At 33.4% G+C, this 22,215-nt stretch overlaps 1 protein-coding gene across 3 annotated transcripts; it reads left to right on the top strand.

Moving 5' to 3' along the window:
• The first annotated feature begins 1,824 nt into the window (after positions 1 to 1,824).
• On the top strand, positions 1,825 to 19,156 carry CenB1A (Centaurin beta 1A). Of its 3 annotated transcripts, none has more exons than XM_088272242.1 (17): positions 1,825 to 2,005; positions 2,094 to 2,210; positions 3,936 to 4,109; positions 5,227 to 5,311; positions 5,417 to 5,560; positions 6,500 to 6,595; positions 6,767 to 7,029; positions 7,750 to 7,866; positions 8,512 to 8,706; positions 10,209 to 10,315; positions 10,395 to 10,578; positions 11,160 to 11,404; positions 12,821 to 13,045; positions 14,125 to 14,300; positions 15,277 to 15,390; positions 15,873 to 15,979; positions 17,581 to 19,156. In XM_088272242.1, exons 1-17 carry the CDS (start codon positions 1,953 to 1,955, stop codon positions 17,768 to 17,770), a joined length of 2,592 nt encoding a protein of 863 aa, XP_088128368.1. In that variant the 5' UTR covers positions 1,825 to 1,952; the 3' UTR covers positions 17,771 to 19,156. The 3 variants fall into 3 exon arrangements, with proteins under 3 accessions (XP_088128368.1, XP_088128369.1, XP_088128370.1); XM_088272243.1 differs by having other exon boundaries at positions 1,831 to 2,005; positions 14,128 to 14,300; XM_088272244.1 differs by lacking the exons at positions 1,825 to 2,005; positions 2,094 to 2,210; positions 3,936 to 4,109; positions 5,227 to 5,311; positions 5,417 to 5,560 and adding an exon at positions 6,085 to 6,202.
• The last annotated feature ends 3,059 nt before the right edge of the window (positions 19,157 to 22,215 follow it).

The following is a 22,215-nucleotide window of genomic DNA, read 5'->3' as shown; positions in this document are numbered from 1 at the left end:
GATGAATATACCATGAAGGTTTACTTATTATTATTAGTTTGTAGTACTGTTTTCAAGATATGTTCATGAACAGTTTAAGTGCATTGTAAAGTAGGGGTTATCAAACTTTTTTTGGATAGTGGCAGATCGTAAATTTAATCGCTTTTTTTGTATTAAAAAAATTAAGCCTCAAACCGTTTACGAGTAATTTTAAATTTATCGCTTTGTTATAGAGCACAACATGAATTATTTCTAAGTTTTAAAACATTAAATCCTTCATTGGTTTGCAGGCCGGATTGAAATGACTAGCGTACCGAAGTTTATCGACTCCGTTTTAAAGCATAATATATGCATAAACTGTACAGACTACGTACCTATTTATATGCGATTTACACAGTGTTTTTTTGTGAATAAAATTACAATCAAATGTTACATTATAATTTTATTCCATTTAAAATTGTAGTGCAAGTAAAACACATACGCACACACACAAATAAAGTTTTTTTTCAAAAAACAGTATGTGAATACAAATATTCAACTATGTATTTTAATGGTAAAAAATATATTTATTGCCATTATTTTGGAGAAACAGAATCTACTATCATCAAGTGCAGTTACATTTATGTTACACATTTGTACAACAGGTTTCTAGCAAAAATAGCAATAACATCTTAAGAGCGAAAAAAAATTATCAATTAAAAAAAAGATTCGATATAAATAAAATAAGCATAAAAATAGAAAATAACACCAAAATCAGCATAATAAATCCCCCTTTCCCAACCATTTAAAAAAAAATATTTAACCTAGCCTTAATATTAATATATTAATATTTAAAAACTTAATATTAATTTGACTAACGTTTGTGCTAGTGTCTGTGTATCTTATTTTCATCATTTCATTCAAACCCTTATCCGCACCCCAATGGAGCATAAGGCACAGCATTATATAAACACAGTGTTATCTTGATCGTTAACACACAAAGGAAAAGTGATCAGCCCTCTGCTTCAGGTACCAGTCCTGGGTAATATTAAATAAAAATTAGAGTGAAAAAATCACTTATATTTATTTGACCCCCCTGGGAATCGAACCCGGGACCTCCAGAACGGTAGCCGAGCGTACTGACACTACGGAGGTGGACAAAGGTGTATCTTATAACGTAACTATATTCTAAAGTTCTCAGTCCGTACTTCTTTTAAAATTTGGGTATAATCAGACCGTCAAGTAAAGTGAATCTAGTAAACTGAGTATGTGTATACATATTGTAAAATCATATTTTCAAATCTCATTTTTCAAAACCTTTTATAGATTTTTTTCTGAAAATAGGTAGTTGGTGTATCGATAGCGATAAAATTATAAGTGCAAGCGAAAATGGACGTAATTTATTTTTCTTGTATTGAGTAAACATTTTCAAATAAAATTTTCCCGGGGAATTCGTGGATATTTATCAGTAGACGTTAACTTATTAGGCTGCGTACCCATTTCATAGCGATTGTGAATTGCATCACACAACCGCAAATAGCTTACGTCTCGCGCTCCAAGAGCGCAACGATTTAAAAAAATTCGCTTCGATCTGCTCCGTCAGTGAGCGCGCGATGTCCCAGTTGATGAAGTTGCAGTTTGTAGTTACGTGTAGCGGTTTATGATGACTACCATATGGGTACGCGCCTTTGATGTGCCGTGTTGCAATTTCAGCTAAAAAATACGAATGTATTAGAGGCGCATATCAATTTTTGGGCCATAGCACCCCAGTAGGTACCCATGATAGTGCAATGCCTACTAGTATATAATCTTTGGCAATGCCTATCTAAATCTAGGGATTTATTTGTCGGATTAGCTATTATTGGCGTTCTTGATAGCAACACTGAGTTCGAGTAGTGACAGACATTGACATTGACGTTAATGTCAGAGTTCGCTTTCATTTTAATATAAGTAAACATTTAGAAGTTTAGAAAAATTCTCTTTTCTAATACAAAATGCCAACCGTTATAGATTTTGACGAGTGTCTCCGCGATTCCCCAAAATTTCGGTAATGTTGAAGAAGAGCATTATTTTGATTCGGCACGAAGCGTTTTGCTTAACTTTTATGACTAATTGTTATGCTGTTTTATCTTCAGATCTCAATTGGAAGAGGAAGAAACGAGCATCGAACAGTTGGAATTGAAGCTGGACAAAGTTTTAAAAATGTGCGGTCTTATGATTGATAATGGAAAAGCCTACGTTGCACAACAAAGGTTTTTATCATAAACTTTTAGTTTGTACTCATTCCAAAATTCACACGCATGTACCTATTCGTGTTATTATTTTACCTGTTACTATCACGTCCTGTTTGTTTGATCAATGTTGTTTTTGTCAATTGATTCATCGAGCCATGGGTTTATTCGACATTCTTTCGTTTTCTCTTAAAAATATAATAAGAAAAAATGCAAAACCTAGTTTTCTTATAAAATACAGTATTACTATGATGGTATAATTAAAGTGACACTCGCATACATCATGTGAATATATATCGCCGATAGTAAAAATTAAAAAAATTAGTACACAAAATCATTCATAGAACTACAAGATCATCTATAGCAGTGGTTGGTAACCTTTTGAGAGACTGGGTAAAAGTTCTTAAATGGACTTAATGTTTTTGTCTTATTTATAAACTTCGACATCAGTATTTGCAAACAGCATTTTTGAGAAAGAGAAATAATTATTTGACAGACGCCACACAACCGACCAGTTGTTGAGTGTTGCCAGGAGAACAGTCAGTGTCACATCATTAAGGGAGTGTTGCCACTTCATGTTCGATAATAACAGTAAATAATCAACATTTAGCTATTTACTTAAAATTATTAAGTGATAAAAAAACATTATTATTTATTTACCATACCTTTGTAATTGTTGTTATTTTTAAGGAACAAATAATTTTATTAAAAAAATGGAAAATATAATATTTTCTTGGTGGGTTGTTGTAGTGGGTAAAAATGTTGTAGTGGGTAATTCAATTACATGCGGGTAGTAGGTTGCCGACCACTGATCTATAGTAAATTTAGACATTAAAAAAGTACACTTACCACATTTGGTCAAAGCAACTTTGAGTATTATCCAAGAAAGTTTTTTTATGTGCTTTTATCATCCACAAAGTCAATAGGTATTGCGCCTGTGTTTAAAAGAGTTATCGATTAATGAATAATGAAGGCTGGCAATCGTTTGCCTACATCATCCGCAGTCACTTGACACAACTAAATTAAAATTGAATAACTCAAAAGTAATATAAATGTGTCCTTGGCACAAGAAATGCTATTGGGAATATCGCTCACTCCTTTCAAGAACGTCATAAATAAAAAATCGTCAATTTTCAGTTGTGTGTGTTTTCGGAAAGCCCAGAAAATGTACTATATCCCAGCAAAAGCGGCATATTTTTAACTTAATATTTACCCGCTACAGGGCAAAAAGTGTTGTTTTTACATTTTGAAGAAAAGGTATTGTTTAATTATTTTTTTAAATGTACTAAATATTTTTCAAATGGAGAAAAAAACCTTCATGTTTTACCTAAAACGATCTGTTGCACAATAAAAAGTTCAATAAGTGGCTTGATATTTATTGTTAATACATTGTATTATATTTTTAAACTTTAAAAACATTCTCTTGAAAAATCAGGTTTTTCGATTTATGACATTCTTGAAAGGAGTGAGCGATATATTCTTTTACTTTTCTTCTAATTGTAATTTTGTAACTAAATATATACCTAAATACATATTTTTTAATAGTAAAAACTGCATAAAATGGTGCAGAGCGTGCTGCATTAGTTTAATGCAATGCAATTGTAAATTTCATAATGGTGCACTGCCCTCTTGTATGTTTGTCACTGCAAGTCGTATAAAGATCTATAAATAATTCATTTAGACCGCTTTATTTGTGAAATGTTTAATGTATGTTTTGTGATGTTGGTTTTTGTTATTGGATTCCAGCTTGTTTGCAAATTCTCTGTGGGAACTCAGCTTACAATTTGGAGAGGAACCTCCCGTCATGTCCGCTCTCAACAGACTTATACACACACTTCAGGAAATGAACAAGTTTCACACCATCCTATTGGACCAAGCATCGAGGACTGTCTTAAAAAATTTGACAGCCTTTATCAAAGTGTAAGACATAATGACTGTTATGTATAAATCTAAATTCCAAACAAAGTTTCTTGAAAAATTAATAAGAGTCAAAACACGATTATAAATTTCTTTATATATATATATATATATATACATATATATATATATATATATATATATATATATATATATATATATATATATATATATATATATACATATATATATATATATATATATATATATATATATATATATATATATATATATATATATATATATATATATATATACATATATATATATATTCTATTTTTAATGTTTTGACAGCTAAGTTAGCTAAGTCCAGAAGTTAGTTTTACCGAAACTTATCTACATAGATATAGCATTCATCATGGGGTATTGAAAGGCTAATATTATGTGTGAATATATTGTATGGAAAAATAGTAAAGCACCTAAATATGTAATTTTATCCAAACACTGAAATACTTTTAATTTGAATTAATTTTATTAGTATCGTGTTTGCTTTTCATTTGTTTGTCCTGACTATAATTCAAATAAAAATAAACACTGTTATCTATCTAATATATGATCATAAACAAAAATATTGACATTTTTTAAGTATCATTTCCCCCTTCATATTGTCATGTTCTTTGTAATTTCATTATTTCAGCTGTTGTAATGCTGCCATATAAATTTTTTCATATATTTTTATTAATCTCAATATCACACCAAAATCGTATTGTCAACAACAACAATTGACAAATAATAACTGTTTCCTGATCGGTAACGTTTCTAGCTCCATTAGGGTTTATTTGATAGAAGAAAGCAATCATCTTGTGAATTTTTATACATCTTTACATGCCAATAAAAAGAATCTGTGATTATATCTTTATACAAATTCTCTTTTTTGGTATTGTATTCTAAAAATCTGTAACTAAGTATTTATCCAAAGAAGGAAATAATTGCTTAAAATAAGAACATTTTTTTAATAATCATGATATAATTTACTATATAACAGAGCCGGAATACATCATGCTCTTTAGAGCATCTATTTATCCATTTATTTGAATAAATTATGTCAATATTTGTGATTTGTCTTTATATTATTATCCTTTTTAAACTTTCCGTTAACAGTTTTTTTTCTATTTTTTAGTGACATAAAAGGTGTAAAAGAAAGCAAGCATTATTTCGAGAAGATTTCAACTGATTTGGATGCGGCGCTGACTAAAAATTCACAGGTTATTTATATTATACATTTTTCATGCATCATTAAAGTAAACAAAAGATTATTGGTGGAATTTTATAACTTATGATTGAAATTGATAATGATTTTTTACTTGTAGACCTCCAAAAACCGTCCTGTAGAAATGGAAGAAGCCGCGAATCTACTTTCGGCAACTCGTTCATGTTTCCGACACACTGCTCTGGATTACGTTCATGCGCTCACAATGATTAGAGCAAGAAAAAGACACGAAATTTTAGCTACTGTAAGTATTATGAAGTTTTTACAAAATACTTATACTTCATGTACAAAATATAATTTCTAAAAAGATATTAATTTTGTTTATGAATGTTTTTGAAAACGTTTAGTCTATTATGTGTTAAAAATAATTTTCAAAGTGTGCTTTTATAGTACCTATATTATTATTTCTGAAAATAATCTTTATCTTTAGTTTCTTACATCTGTTTCACTCAATTTGCGATAAAATAAATGAAAGTTGTACTAAGTTTAAAAATATATTCTCACCAATGGATACATGTGGATTTTGCAACTTCATTATTTAAAAAAAAGTCTAATTCCTCCGTTCACTATTGACAGACTAAAAAATTCAAACCATCTAAATCATGGTTTAAAAATCTGTATCACAAAATACATAAAATTTCACCTAGTATAATCAGATAAGTATTCCCTTATCTATAATTTTCCGAATGTTTAGACATAAATTATGACGATAATTATGATAAGTGAGTGAATAATCATTTTCCTGTTTACTCTGAATGTGTATCACGTTACTAACAGATTGTTGTCTGTTCAATATTTGAGTTTTCATTTTAAATTGAAATTTTGTATTATTTGTTTATATAAAAAAGGGATTTAAGTAATAAAATTGTGTGAAAGTTATTTTTATGTGAGTTCAAAATGCTGTAGAATATTTCATACTTCACCTTACTTTGAGTGTGATTTTATAAATTTGAAGTTATGAGTAAACTTATTTATTTCATAAAATTCTAAATATGTACATGTATATCTATGTGTATTCAAAATAGATGTGTATGAATTTTTGTTGTTAAATATCTGTTTTTTTCTTCACAAATTGGAGTTGTATTCGCAATAATCTTACAAATCGAAGCTGCCTTCTTCTTTTTCTCTGACCCATTTAAGCTTCGCCTTAATTTCATTATGGTGTAACTTATTTTTGTTTCAGTTCCTGTCGTATATGCACGCATGTTGTACATTTTACCACCAAGGAGCGGACTTATGCGAAGACCTTGATCCCTTTCTCAAAAGTGTCGCTGAAGATGTGAGAATATCTTACCTAATAAAATCCTATCTAATATATTGACTATATGTAGAGTCATAATTAACATCTTTATAATACATATATGTAAATTCATTCATTCTTATAATATTAATTTGAAAACCTAACCAGCTATTATTGAAAACAATTTCGTGACATGAAATATTTTTCCAGGTTGCAAAAATGCGAGCTGATACAAAAGATTTAGAAAAAGAGATGGAGAATCGTCACAGTGTAGTTAATAGTCGCGATACCGCCCTTCCTAGCTGTAATACTTCAGGAAAGGAGAGTGAAGGGACAGACACCATGACACTCCCCTCTCCCAAGAACTCAGTAAAGCCGCGGATGCAAGGCTACTTGTATAAAAGAACATCAAACGCCTTCAAAACTTGGAACCGGAGATGGTTCTACTTGTGTGATAATCAATTAGTTTACAGGTAATTCTTCTTGGCTTATCCACTAAAGTATTGAATCTGACTCAGTTTTGCAGATTATGTGAACAAGTATGGTGACAAGCTCTCAAACTCTTCCTGTTGATGTGACAATATTAAGAAAACTCAATTGGAGTTGATCAGGGTGACCACCACTAAATAATGGGTGAAAACCTTAATTTAGCCATCGAAGTCAACAGGAGATTGCTTGTTTTTTAAGCAATAGTTTGGTCAGTCAGCTCTTATCACTCCTAGTTTAAGAAGAAATTAAGTCGTTCATCATAAGAACATTAATGTACATTGTTGGGTTTATTGCTATAAAGCATTTTCTTCAACTAATCAAAAACAGCCTAGTTCTAGCGGTCAAGTTTTGTACCTTATATAGCTGTTCGAAATTAGCAGGTAGATAGTGCTTGTACACATAATTGAGAATATAAAACATTAAGTATGAGGACTTGCATTATGAAAAATTAAGTATGTTTTTACAATATTGTAAATTGGTGATAGAAAGGGAAGTGAAGGGAAGGGAAGCACCGAAAGTATCTTTACCTAACTTCACAAAATCACTCTATTTTATTAGTCTAATATTTCGAAAACCGGTTTTTAATAAAGCAACATCAGAAAATGATTGTGATGTGTGCCATTTTTCCTAAGTGAAGTCTTTTTGTAAAGGTGATTTATTTCAATACTTTTATTTTATGAGTTAGTTTATTTATAATATTTTAGGAAAAGGACAGGAGAAGAACATGTGACAGTAATGGAAGATGACCTCCGCCTTTGTACGGTGAAGCTGGTTGTGGAAGGAGAAAGAAGATTCTGTTTTGAAGTTCTTTCTCCATCAAAGTAAGTAAACTGACTTATCATTATTTTCTTAACCTGTTAACCGGGCGGGACGTATAAATACGTCTAATGTAAACAATATTGGGTACGGGTAGCACATATGAATACGTCCTGTAAATATATGTTGCGCCCTGAAATGGGCGGGACCTATATTTTTGAACAACAAAGGTTATTAGTCATCCATACATTTTTGACATTAATTATTTTCTATTTGTTTGTAATTTTACATTGTCCTTTGTGATTTATATATAGATAAACGAAAAAATACATATTTCATAATTTTTTCATTAATTTTAAGCATAAATAAAATATATGAAATTACGTCCACCGGGCTTGAAATACTGACATGTCCTAGAGAAAGAGTTTGCGCCCGTTGTATGTTTTTATTTTATTCAAGCCTGGAGGGCTTTTACAAGTAAAATTCAATTGACAAAAAGTATAAAGTTGTTTTAAGAATACAGACAAGCACATTCAAATACATAATATTACAAGAAAGTATGTTCTACATTACATAAATTTTTCACTAAATTACATAAATAGTCTTGCTGTCAGAAATCTATTGTGTAATGCCAGTTTATAGGAAGATAACGAGTTGTAAAAATATCTGAAGCCTCACTATGAGAAGGTATAGATGAGATATGATTGCAGAAGTCATATGCTGCAAGCGGATTCGGAGGAGATGCTCCTGGCTTGGATAGGGGCGCTGCAGAGCGGCATCCGGGTGGCCATCCAGAGGGGGATGAGCACCATGGCCGTGTCGGACACAAGGCCCCGTAACCCCAACCCGCCCGCCTCCAACCACTTCAACAACACACCCAATCAGCAGACCAACAAGAAAGTCAGGTAGGACAGACTTTATTAATAAATTATTATTTTGCAAATTACAGTGAAATCTCTATCTATTGTTTTTAAAGGGACCTATTAAAATTAACTATGAATGCGGGAAAACAATGAATGTGGGATTAAGAGATCAATACGCAAATAGATACGACCGAGTAAAGATACCGTCCTCCCAATCTGCATAACCATTCTTAGGCTAAAATTCTAAGAAGAATACATGTTTCAGATGCAAATGTATTTATTTAAAAAAAATAAAAACCTGAATAGAATTTTAAAAATACTATTGTTTTTTAACTGTTTTATTTTCGTAAGTCAATAGTATATTTTCGGCTTTGCAAATAGTATTTTTTTCAGCATCAGTTATTGAATGTAGAAAGTTTTCTTTCAAAGAGTGTGCACGCTTCTGGAAATGCAAGTACAGGCAGCGGCTACTTTTCATCAATATCGACCTCTCCTGTTATCGGTTACACAAGCTTTTGATAGTTTCTATCCCATACATTGCCGTTGAATGTAAGAAAATTGGAAATAATGTAAAAAAAACAGACAAAATGTATCAAATATGCAGCTTAATTCGAACGATAAATGCGGTAAATGGTGATAGAGAAACGATCGATGCGGTTTAGTTTAGTATGAAAGTAAGCCGGGATAGAAGAAATAAACGACACACATCCGGGAAAACGATTATTCGAGAAACGATAGATAGAGATTTCACTGTATTTATAACTCAACACAGATGAAAAAAATCTTTGTTGTAAGTAAATACCCAGACACCCATATTCTCATCCACTTCTGCATCTGTGTTGGTAAATTTTAATACTTCAATACCCAAGTAAATATGTTATTTTATTAATTGATTCGGCAGTCACTTTGTGGTAAAATCCATCCATTTTTAATTTATGTTTTGCTTAGTAAATACCACTATTTCTTAAAAATCCATTGTGACACGTGTTTCGATGCATACGGTGTTTGAAAATGATGCGGAATGCATCGAAACACGTGTCACAATAGATTTTAAGAAATAGTGGTAGTTACTAAGTAAAACATAAATTAAAAATGGATAGATTTTACCACAAAGTGACTGCCAAATCAATTAATGAAATTATTAATGTTGTATTTCAATATTTGTGTTTGGAAGCGATGTTAGGATATAAAAGAGACAGTATGAAAGGAAAATATGGTCAGATGGAATAATGGATTTTACACACTCTACATTGTCTGCCTTTGTGGTGTAATGGTTAGCGTGTTTAATACATATATATTTTTTTGATGTATAATATTTATTTATTTATTTAATATAGTTACTACAAATATGAAAATTTAATTCATTTGCTTTTTATTTATACAAATAGACATTTCTATTTCTTTATTTTAATCCACATGTACATGACAGCAAAGCCAATCACAATATACACACATTCATATACATTTAAAAAATGGACAAGAAAATAACAGAAAGCGTAGAAAAAAATAATTTATTTAAAACCAATTTATTTTGTATGTTCTAGAATGTGGGAACAACTGTTGAGCATTCCTGGAAACAATGTCTGCTGCGATTGCGGCAACCCGAACCCTCGCTGGGCCAGTATAAACCTCGGAATAACACTCTGCATTGGTACTAATAATATATTTTTAGCAGATTTTATCGTGTGACTTGATGGTGGACAGTTGCTAATGCAAGAGGATTGTTCCAGAATGTTCCGGCGTGCATCGCTCGCTGGGCGTGCACCATAGCAAGGTGCGCTCGCTCACCCTGGACGAGTGGGAGGGGGACTCGGTGAAGGTGATGGTGGAGCTGGGGAACAGGATCGTGAACCGCGTGTACGAGGCCACGGCTGCAGACTCCACCGTCACGAGGGCCAGCCCCAACTGCACCGGGTAACATTCGCATTAACCCTTTAAGTGCTAGGATTATGACCTGTCATATGCTGGTAGAGTGATCACTTTACACACATTCGAGATCTGTATGTTTCGCGGATTCGTAAGAACTGCAATGGTCACATAATCACACAATTGTATTTATAATAATAATAATAATAAATTTGGATAACTTATATGGCGCCATTTTCGTAAAATAATACCTCAAGGGCGCTTCACTGTGAATGAATTGGGGAAAATATTATGGTGGAAATGATTTAGCAAACAAATGTGTTTTTAGTCTTTTTCTAAAGATCATCTCACTCTCACTATTTCTAACCATTGATGGAAGAGCATTCCACGCCATCGTTCCTGCAACAGCCAAGGCACGCTCGCCAAATTCAGTGTGTTGGTTGCGAGCTCATAAGATCACTTTGCCCATTGCAGATGTTGTAGCCGATCAAAGCGTGAGACGTCTATCAACCAATTCATCTGGAATACACAGCTCCTTAAGATACTCTGGAGCCATATTAGGACGATTCCTTAGCGTAGTAAAAAAATCTGTTAGGTTAGTGGAAATATAGTGATTTGTTTGTCTAAAGGGCTGTTCGCGAGGCATGGATTAAGGCGAAGTATGTGTCGCTCATGTTTGTGAGCGGGCTGGCATCCGTGGCGGGGTCGGTGGAGGAGGGTGGCGCGGACGGGGTGGCGGAGAGTGCCTCAGAGGGGGCGCCGGCAGGGCCCGCAAGTGGCGGCCGCAAGTGGTCAGTGCGGAGAGTGCGCAGGCGCCCCCGCTCCAGACCCCCGCAGAAGAGAATCATCGAGGAAGATAAAGACGGCTCTGCAGGTAATAAATAAAACGCTGTAGTTATTATTATTATAAACCAACTTTATTATATACTCATATATCAATTTTATCTGTACGAATATATATTTTTCTATGAGATTATTATAATTTTTTATTTAGTCGAAATACGATCTCTCAGAAAAATGTGCGACAAAACGATGTATGATAGATGTGCGAATAGTGAAATAAGGAAGGAATGCAAAGCTGAGATAAGCATTATCGATAAAATTAAGAAAGGTGTGTTGAGATGGTTTGGACATGTAGAACGAATGAGTGAGGAAAGAACGGTAAAACAAATTTATGAGGCGAATGTATGTGGAAAAAGGAGCAGAGGAAGACCAAGAAAAACATGGCATAATCAGGTATGCCAAATACTTGAAAGTGGTCAGGTTAGGAGTCGTAACAATCGGCGGGTATGTATGAGGAGATGCATGAACGTGGAAGAGGCGAAGAATGTTTGCAAAGACAGAGTGGTGTGGCGTTCTATTCTCTATGCCTACCCCTGCGGGGAAGCGGCATGAAGGTTAGTTAGTTAGTTTTTTAAATAATAGATGTAAATAGTTTATAAAGTCAATACAAAACAAAAATCTGGGCCCATGATGAATGTTGTGGGTAGAATGAAGAATCACATTGTTGTAAAGTGGTTTGTTCATCAACCCCAGCCCTAATTAGTACACAAATTAGGGTCGTATACTACTAACAAGTAACCGCAAACCCAATTCCGATCTGCACAATGTTTTTTCGCATCTTGCGCTCTACCAAAAGCAAGTAAATACAACGCTTATAAGCATCTCCCGATCTCTACCAACAGTATGTAAAAGACAGGTTTCCCGCAAACAATGTGTTAACCAATCTATGACAGGTTATAAGCCCTGTACATACCTAGACTTTCATATTCTTCTTCATCTATGTTGAGATGTGAAAATAACTCCCTAATAATAAGTGTAGAAACCCAGATTGGTGAATAAGCATTTGGACACACCCAAAATATTGAGCTTCTGTTACACCGCAAAATGTGAATTTTCATTTTAACCCGCTTCGGACGGGAAAGGTATTTCTTCCCGTTCGATCGATTGATGCTCAAGGGCGGGAAGGGTATTTTTACCTTCTGCGTTGGCTTCATTTCAAAGGCAGAAAAGAGGGAATTATCCAATATTTTTATATGAATATTATATAGAATAAAATAACATGTAATTTTTCCACATGAATTTTATTTGACCAGCAACCGGGTTTCGTCGTAACCGACATCTTCAGACTGGAGAAGAAATGTCAGTACAAAACTTAAATTGAATATTATATACCAATCTCTTTATTAAGGTCTTAACTATATGTACATGATTATCAGATTCCTTTGCCAGCGGTCCGCAGGTGTAAAAATACCCGTCAGAAACGTATTAAGCACGAGTTGTTTTCCAGGAGTTGGTTCCTCGTCGGGCGATATATCCCCCTGCTCTGTCAGTTCTGGGAGCAAGTGCCCCACGGAAGCGTCCAGTGACCCCAGCAGCCCCGGCAAGGGGGACAGGGGCGAGAGGGAGGGGGTGCTGCTCATCGGGAGCGAGCTCAGCTCGGCGGAGAGACCGACCGCCATCACCCTCAGTGATCAAGACTCCACCGAAGGAGAGGAATCTGATAATGTTTTAGGTAAAATTCTAACCACATTTTTAATATTTCTTTAACAGAGAGTGTGGGCAAGTTTTATTACCCAAACGAAATCAGTTCCAATGAAGCATGGAGAACAATTTGCATTTGTGCTTATTGTCCAAGAGCTGTTAAATTTATTAACACGCTAAGGACGGGAAAGGTATTTCTTGGAATAAAATGACAACTATGTAATTTATTCCACATTAATTTTATTTGACAAGCAACCCAATATCGTCATAACCGACATCATCAGACTGGTGATCTTGGTTACGACGAAACCCGGTTGCTGGTCAAATAAAATTCATGTGGAAAAAAATACATTGTTATTATTTAAGCGGTCAGGTTAGGAGTCAAAATAATCGGCGGGCGTGTATGAGGAGATGCATGAACGTGGAAGAGGCAAATAATGTTTGCAAAGACAGAGTGGTGTGGCGTTCTATTCTCTCTGCCTACCCCTGCGGCGTGATTGTTAGTTAATTTTGTTACTTTATTTTGTAAAATGCTGTTCCACCATGAAATGTCAGTACAAAAATTAAAGGTATTTCTACCCGTTCGGTCGATTGATGCTTAAGGACGGGAAGTGTGTTTTTACCTTCTGCGCTTACCTTATTTCAAAGTCGGAAAAGAAGGAATTATTTAATGTTTTTATATGAAAATTATGTATCAATCTTAAAAACTAAAAAAACACATCCGAAATGTGTTAGCAAAATATGACTTGTAGTTGTATCTGTAGAGTTCTTTGCATAGTTTCTTGAAATAAAATACTAACTTAGGAATGAAATTTTCATATCATGCCTTATTATTTTAGCTACACCAATGGTAGAATACTTACTAACACCCACTTTCAGTTTTTATCACATTGTTAGTTAATCTATGATAATAGCAAAAAAAAAACTAATGAATTCAACAAAACGGAACTCACCCCTTAGATGCAGTTCAGTTTGAAAAAAATCACTATATATGTAACTACATAGTTAAAATGTCCAATTTAGTAAAATTTCTTACTGAAAGCTTGTCTATTGTATTTTATATTGAATTATAATAAATTTTTTTTTGAAACTATTAAATTATTTATTTAGCAGAGGAAGAAGAGGACATGTCCGTGCTGACTCCGTCCCTCCTGCTGTACAGGGCGGCCGCTGCCCACAACCTCCCCGTTATGTGTCAAGCTCTGGCTCTCAGGGGGGACATCCTCGCTCCACACCCGCATCCCGCACACCATGCCAGGACGCCTCTGCATGCCGCAGTACTTAGCGTGAGTCCATTATATAAGTGTTTGATAAAGACGAGGAATTCTTGGAAGTTCTTCTTCTTTCTTATAGATCCTAGGATCTGTCTGTTCCGTTATCCGTCTCTTGTGATGTGGACTGCCAGCTGCCACACCATCGCTTTGAAGGTCTTCCAGATGGTCTTCTTCTGTCTGAGTTCTCTTGAAGAGGAATTCTGTCCAGTTTATTTTCTTGCATTTCACTGAAACGGGCATTCCAGAGTCATCTTCTCTGTCTTCCCCATCTGACTATATCCTCCGTACTATACAGTTTCCGAATCTCCCTGTTCCTTATTCGGTCTCTTAACATGTTTCTGGTTATGCACCTCATTATCTTCATTTTTGAAATTATTCTTTAATATTCTCAATATTATAAATATTTAAAGCATTTACTTTGTGGTTAGTCATTTTTAATTTTTTTTTTTTACAAAAATGTTAATAATATTAGTATATAACCACTCACCGAGATTTTTATGTCTACCGGTTTTGAGACGTACTCGTTTCTCCGTCCTCCGCCCACTCCTTTCATCCTACGAGTATATAAGCTGTTTTGATTAATACGTTTAACCTTGGTACATGTTTAACCTCGGCTCGTAACGCATGTCTGTGGTGAAAACTTTAGTGCATGTTGGTCTTCGGGTCGACCAAAAATCGCATGTGTTAAACATTTTGTGTAATTTTAAGTGTGTAAATGGTGCTATGGTGGTGAAGGGTGGTATTGTTTGCATGCTGTAATAGTGATTGTCCTGATGAAGAGATACGTCTGAAGGGTACGTCTCGAAACCGGTAGACATAAAAATCTCGGTGAGTGGTTATATACTAATATTATATTCGAAATTATCTTCAAATTTGACACCGACTATTTAAAAATGATTTCCGTGCTATTCCGAAACGATTCCAAACTAATCGAATATTACAGGTGAAAATAATATTATGCTATATCTGTTTGTATTCTATTGTCCAGGGCTCTGTAATGGCGTGTTCTTATTTGCTGATGAATGGCTCTCGTATCAATGGGCAGGACGCTCTCGGGAAAACCGCTCTCCATCTTGCTACAGATGCTGGGAACACAGCTCAGGTATATTCTTTAATTCTCTGACCCCTGTATCTTATCTTTGAAGCTTGAATAAATTGATTGCTATCACCGTCTTTTATACTGAAAGAATAAAACAAGAGTCCAAACAAAACCTTCTTCAAAGGAGTATGGTCGTACGTAAATGGCCGGGCTAATACCTAAAGCCCAGTCACATTTATTTCTAAAAAGACACTTGTATTGCTATCTGTGGTTATATTTAAACACTCAAACCATACTTTTCTATTATACCCACAATTTTTTTTAAAAGAAAATTTGTGTAACGTCATCGTGATGATGCTGTCAAAGGAAACCCATGAAATAAAACATGGGTAATTTTAATATAAATCATCTTTACTCTTACTAGAAAATTTGGTACTTGTAGCATTGACTTTAATATAAAATGTAATTGAAAACAAAAAAAAAATACAGTTTTTTCTCCAAAAACTCACTCCTGGATTGGTTAAAAGGCATAAATGTTTCTTTAGGTGTGTTTACTCCTGCGCCACAGAGCCGACCAGTCCCTACAGGATAATGAGGGAAATACGCCACTGGATATTGCAGTTACCAATGCCAATGCTGATATTGTTACACTGTAAGTCGCTTATATTTATTTCCTCATCTGTTTGAAAATTAAGGGACGATATTTGAGGAATATTTCAAATTAACAAATTTGAAAAATGAATACCAATGTTAGTTTTTTACAAAAATGGCGCTATACAATTTTTGGGGATTTGGTGACGAGGAAGAAGACGGTCGTGTTGAATGGATATTTATTTAACAATAAATGTTACACAAGACGGTACGGCGTAGCGGTGGCGTAGATGTACTGTCGGGCTGGCTGGAGTAGCTCCTTGATGCTGACGAGGGTGATGGACTGGAGATCATAGCGAGGTCTTGATGCGGCGGTCTCGTGACGGTGGGACTGGAGATCGTAGCGAGGTCTTGATGCGGCGGTCTCGTGACGGCGTCGGTGTTACTTGGCGGATTCCCGGCGGTCGAGTGGTGCGGGTCGTTGTGGTCGCGATTCCGGTGGAGGAATGAGATGTGTGGAACTTCGTAGTCGCGCTCCCGGTGGAGGAATGAGATGGTGAGGCAGAAGCTGTTCCCCTTTTATATCGTTTGGGAACTCTTTGTTCCTTTGTCTCGGTTGAGGATCAAAGTCTGTTCACATGTTAGTCAAAACAAATCCAGGTTGCCTTTCACTAGACGTTGCACTTCTTTTGTTCTCGGTCACTGCCTCCTTTTATCTACTTAGTTGCAGTTTTTGGATTCTGAGAATTTGCTATTGTTTAGCGGTTTATTGGCCGCTACAAATTTATCCAAAATCATTGGGCACAGTAATGTTTGAGTCCCTTGAGGTGTTATCATTGATATTTAAATGTATGGATTAGATGCCAACTTCTTCCCTGTTAAACATCTCAACTTCTTTTCATATGATTTCAAACTAACAATCATGTAAAAATATCATTTCATTCTTATGGCGTTCAACAAATTGTATTTTTGTAAAAAAATCTGTTTTTGCCAGATGAATAAATACTTTACATTTAGCAATGTAAATGTGATTAATATGTATTCTTGGTATTTCTAGTATAATAAATAAATATGTTCATCCAATACGTGAATGATTATAAAATTTTAAAAAGTTTATTAATTTATTTTTCATATTTACTTATTAATTTTTTTACAAAAATTTTAACCGAACCAAACGTAAATATAGAACAATATTTATTCTTATTTACCAACGTAAATATAGAACAATCAAAAGTAATTATAAAAGATATTCTGAATACTTCAGAATTACCTGAAAACATTTCTAATAATTTAAGTCGTCTTTTCAACATTTGTTTAAACCAAAATTACTTTCAATTTAATAATAAATTTTATAATCAAACCTCAGGCTTAGCAATGGGTTCTCCAAAAAGCCCATTAGTTGCGGATATATTTTTAGACAGCATTAAAAACGATATATTTAAATCTAATAATCAATTAATTAAAAACATATCTTTATGGAAAAGATTTGTAGACAATATCTTTTGCAAATGGCCAATCGGTGAGTGGTATGTACTAATATTATTAACATTTTTGTGAAAAAATAAATAAGTAAAAATGACTAACCACAAAGTAAATGCTTTAAATATTAATAATATTGAGAATATAATTTTTCATATTTTAATTTTTTTTGTGTCTGCGTAGACTACGGCTCACAAAACTGAATGACGAGATGAAAGAATCAGAAATGGGAGTGATGGGAGACGAGACATACAACGAGGTGTTCAAAGACTACAATCAGATAGCGCACACACATCCCGAGAGGTTGGTCCGCCCCAACCAGAGGAACAGTGTCCTGCTCGAATCTACTCAACACGAATCTTCCGAGGAATGACTGCTTCAATTACTGTGATTTCAATTATTATCCTTTTACAAGAAACTTTGTTCGTATACATATAGGTACTCATACTGATTGGTGCTTTTGTTAGTATCGTTCTTAGAGGAACTTCCACAAACTGAACTCAAAAATATTCACATGACTTGGTGATATTTGCTGGAGGAAATACCTTTATCTACTTACATAGTTCTGTTGACCAAGAACTGGTGAAATTTAAAATTTTACAAAACCATATATCCATAGGGCGCTTGTCCACTACCCGGAATTCTGTGTAATTTTACCGTCCGGCACGTCAGTTAGCGTTTTAAAACGACGATTGATAGGGATTGGCTTGTTTTTGTCCATATTTCTTGGAATCAGCGCTCTTGATCGGTGCGTGAACACGTCGCGCGTAAATTCGATCACCGGACTGCCGGATGGTGAAATCCCGTGTCGTGGACAAATGACCTTAGGCAGAGAAATCTATGTTTTACATAAAGGGATTTAATTAACTTAAACCATAAAATTTAGGCTTTTGAAATATTGCTATTATTTATACTCTGATATATTTTTTAATGATGGGGCTCGTGCCCTAATTACACCATTAAGATGCAATTAGATAGTTCTGAATCTGGTAGTCTAATGGGGTCCATACACAATATATTTGGTGAAAATATTGGTAATTAAGTCGGTGACAACATAAGTGAAGGATATTTTAATGTGTACGAGAGAGGGGGGGGGGGTTATGATCTCACAAGATTGATAAAACTAGTTGTTGGTCAACCAAACTAATGTTAATGATAATTTTATACTAATATGTATTAATAAACATGACTTCAAATGATATACTGAAATCAATTTTTACATAAGGTCTTGTCTTTTTTATAGTTCTTATAGAATTTGCCATCTCTGTTTAGTATTTTACCTGATTAATATTAATTTGATTGAATTTTAGCATTTCTTATTTTTATTGAGTAGTTAAGGTGCCTTAATTATACATTCCGTTAGACTGTTTTTGCAATAATATTATCTACATGATACATGTTTCTTACATATTGTTTACTTTTGCAATATATGTACAAAAGAAATTAATCACATGAACTGTCATTTTCCTTTCCTTTAATTGTACTGGAATTTATAACAATTAAAAATTATATTAAAAAAAAACAAACTTTTTTATGCTTGTTAGTAGGATTATATCACATTATTATTTGATACAATAAAAGATAATTAATGTGAATTGTACATCACAATTCCAAAAATATTTAAAAATTGTCCCTACAGTATTTATTAATTATTTCCAACTTTTGATAATTAAAAAAAAAACAGTTAATTATGTAAATAAAATGTTTTGCACTAAATTCAAAACAAAATTTTGGGAAAACACCAAAAAAAAATTAAAAATGCATTTTTTTATAGGTTTTTTAAATTCTCGATTTAACTCATTACTTTTGTTAACAAAAAATACTAATTACTTTAGGAACATTGTTCCGTTTCAGTTTTACATATATTTTTTATTTTTACATTTTTCAATTTCAAAGTAATGAGCTTTTTTTGTACTGTTTTTATTCAACAATATAATTTTAGTGACATATTTGAGGAAATAGCAGTCAATAAAGGATTTATACTGTAATTAAATCAATTGTACCTATCATTCACCAAATTACACTAAGTGTATTAAAAAATGCTGTGTTTTTTTAATTATTTTATAATTTTTGAAGATCTGTTTAATCTATGTCTATCACTAATTAAATTAATTATCTTTATTCATAAATAACATTTAGCTGAATACATATATGTTGGTATTGTATTCACTTGCTGTGACATGTATATACATAATATGTATAAATATATACATATGTAATAGTACAGTTGGACTTTCATAGAATGACCTTCTACTTAATGAAGTTCTTCCAATAACTAATCATTTTATTGGAAATTGAAGTTTAAGAATTATTTCTCGTATTTTCCTTCTATATATTAGGGGGTTGAATTAGTTCTCGCCGTTTATAAAAAAAATAATATTTCTCTGTGATTTAGATAGATTCCTTTCGTTTTTTGTTTTCCTGTCCCCCACTGCCTCAAACACCCACGTGGCACTTTCAACCGCTTCAAACCGCCTCAAAATTAAGGTTATGGGCCTTGTTCATCGGCAGGGAAACTGGGTCCCGTATGCTCTGAAGGAGAGAGATATGGAAAGGCGACTTTGCATGTGTGATTTACTTTTGCAACGGCATCACAGAAAAGGTTTTTTGCATCGCGTCATCACCAGCGATGAGAAGTGGATCTTCTTCGTCATCTGCCAGCCAGATCAGCCACTCCCTGTTGAAGCCAGCATTGCAAAACGCAACATTCACGGCTTAAAAACGATGCTTTGCATTTGGTGGGATCAGCAGGGAGTAATTTTTTTCGAGCTTCTCAAAGCAGGCCAAACAGTCACAGCAGAGGTTTACAAGCAGCAAATGATCAAACTGAAAACAACAATTGAAGAAAAACGTCCAGAATACGCAGCCAGGCACGAGTCGATTCTCATTCTGCACGACAACGCGCGCCCGCATGTTGCCAAAGTGGTAAAAGAACAGATAAACTCCTTCGGCTGGGAGGTTCTGTCACACCCGCCCTACTCTCCTGACGTCGCACCATCCGATTATCATCTGTTTCAGTCCATGCTGCATGGATTATCGGGAGAAATTTTCAAAAGTTATCGAGAAGTCGAGTTATGGGTTGAAAATTGGATTGCCTCAAAAGACAAGGTTTTCTTTTATAGGGGAATACGACTTCTTCCTGAAAGATGGACCAAAGTAGTCGAGAAAGAAGGGCAATACTTTAAATAAATTCTTACTTTAAAAAACAAAAAAAAATTCAATTCAAAATACTACAAAAAACGGCGAGAATTAATTCAACCCCCTATTAACAATTACACTCAGACCTCGCTTTGCGTCGTTTCTTCTTGCTTTGTTTCGAAGTTTTGTCGTTAATGACTCATTTTCGTTGTGCGTCATTGTTTTTTCGAATTGCGTTGTTTTTTATTATTATTCAGAGAATCATTTTTAAATTTACCAAAAGGTGATTTCCCGTTTTTTAAATTTCAATTTGCGTCGCAATATTTTGGAACGTATCTACGACGCAAACTGAGGTCTTAGTGTACTAATTTATTTTTCACAAAAGTTTTTCAAGATTCGTCTCCCCTAATACCAATTTAGGAATTCATCTAATAGTATGCAAAAAAGTATTGTGTGTGCAGTACGACAGTAATACGGCTGTCCAAACATAAACACAGTAAGGGACATTTTTTTGTAGTACGTTTTTTTTTTAATTTTTGGACTAAGTAGAATCTACTTAGTCCAAAAATGCAAAAAAAATGTACTGCAAAAAAAATGTTCCTTACTGTGTTTTGAGTTTGGACAGCCGAATACCCAGTAAACAATATTTACCCAAGTACTTTCAGCGCTGTTCTGCAAAATATTTCCCTAATAAATGCATAAATTTTTGTGTAATTCCATTTAATAATTAAATATATATACATATTATAATACATTTAATTTTTTTCCATATAATTAACTTTTTTAATATAGTTTTTGCCTTTTAATATGGTGGTTCATCTGTAGTTATTTATATCATTTTTACGATGATTCCAATGCATTTATTTATTCATATAAAACTTACTTATATAAACTTATAAAACTACTTAAATCTCCAAAAGCATTTGTATTTTACACACATATATATATATATATATATATATATATATATATATATATATATATATATATATATATATATATATATATATATATATATATATATTTATATATATATATATATATATATATATATATATATATATATATATATATATATATATATATATATATATATATATATATATATATATATACATATATATATAAATTAGACTAAATTATCTTTATATTTTATCTATCACAACTTTGTCGGTTGAGTTTTTCTTAGTGATGAAACATAAATTCGGAGTCTGCAAAATGTATTTGGAATAAAATCTCTTTTTTGGATCAATATTGATTTATTTTTACATACAAAATTAGAAACCCACAAAATTGTTAGGATAAAAAATGTGAAATGATTAATTAGAAAGGTAGTGCACATGAGTGTTAAATTATTGCCAAAATTAAATTTGTGTGAAAAATGCCAACATTACAACACATACTTTTATAAAATAAGCATTCTGCATTTTCTTCAGTTGGTAGAACTTCATTTAAAACAATATATCGGCATCATGATATCCCAATTTGAATTTTTATATTCAGTTAATTGCTCTGTAAGACTGATCACTCTGCCTTCAAGTGATTTTTTAACTAAATTTCCCAATGTACTTGGTTTGGCCGATAATTGTCGCTGGTACATTTTGAGTTTCGAACGATGCCCAGACTGCCCGATGCACGACCGAAAAAACAAAAGTACCTCTCAGTTGCAAATTGACATCA

Source organism: Brachycentrus maculatus, unplaced genomic scaffold, assembly GCF_059751285.1.
Source record: "Brachycentrus maculatus isolate JH-2025_06_01 unplaced genomic scaffold, ASM5975128v1 h1tg000486l, whole genome shotgun sequence".
Taxonomy (NCBI): Eukaryota; Metazoa; Arthropoda; class Insecta; order Trichoptera; family Brachycentridae; genus Brachycentrus; species Brachycentrus maculatus.
Note: the sequence above shows the minus strand (reverse complement) of the source record. Positions and strands in the feature narration are given on the sequence as shown.

Bases quoted from the DNA above. Each gene is read 5' to 3' on its own strand.
- CenB1A (XM_088272242.1), top strand. From the start codon at position 1,953: ATGCCAACCGTTATAGATTTTGACGAGTGTCTCCGCGATTCCCCAAAA. The intron at 2,006-2,093 runs GTAATGTTGAAG...TTTTATCTTCAG, and splicing joins CGCGATTCCCCAAAATTTCG to ATCTCAATTGGAAGAGGAAG. The intron at 10,316-10,394 runs GTACTAATAATA...GGATTGTTCCAG, and splicing joins CGGAATAACACTCTGCATTG to AATGTTCCGGCGTGCATCGC.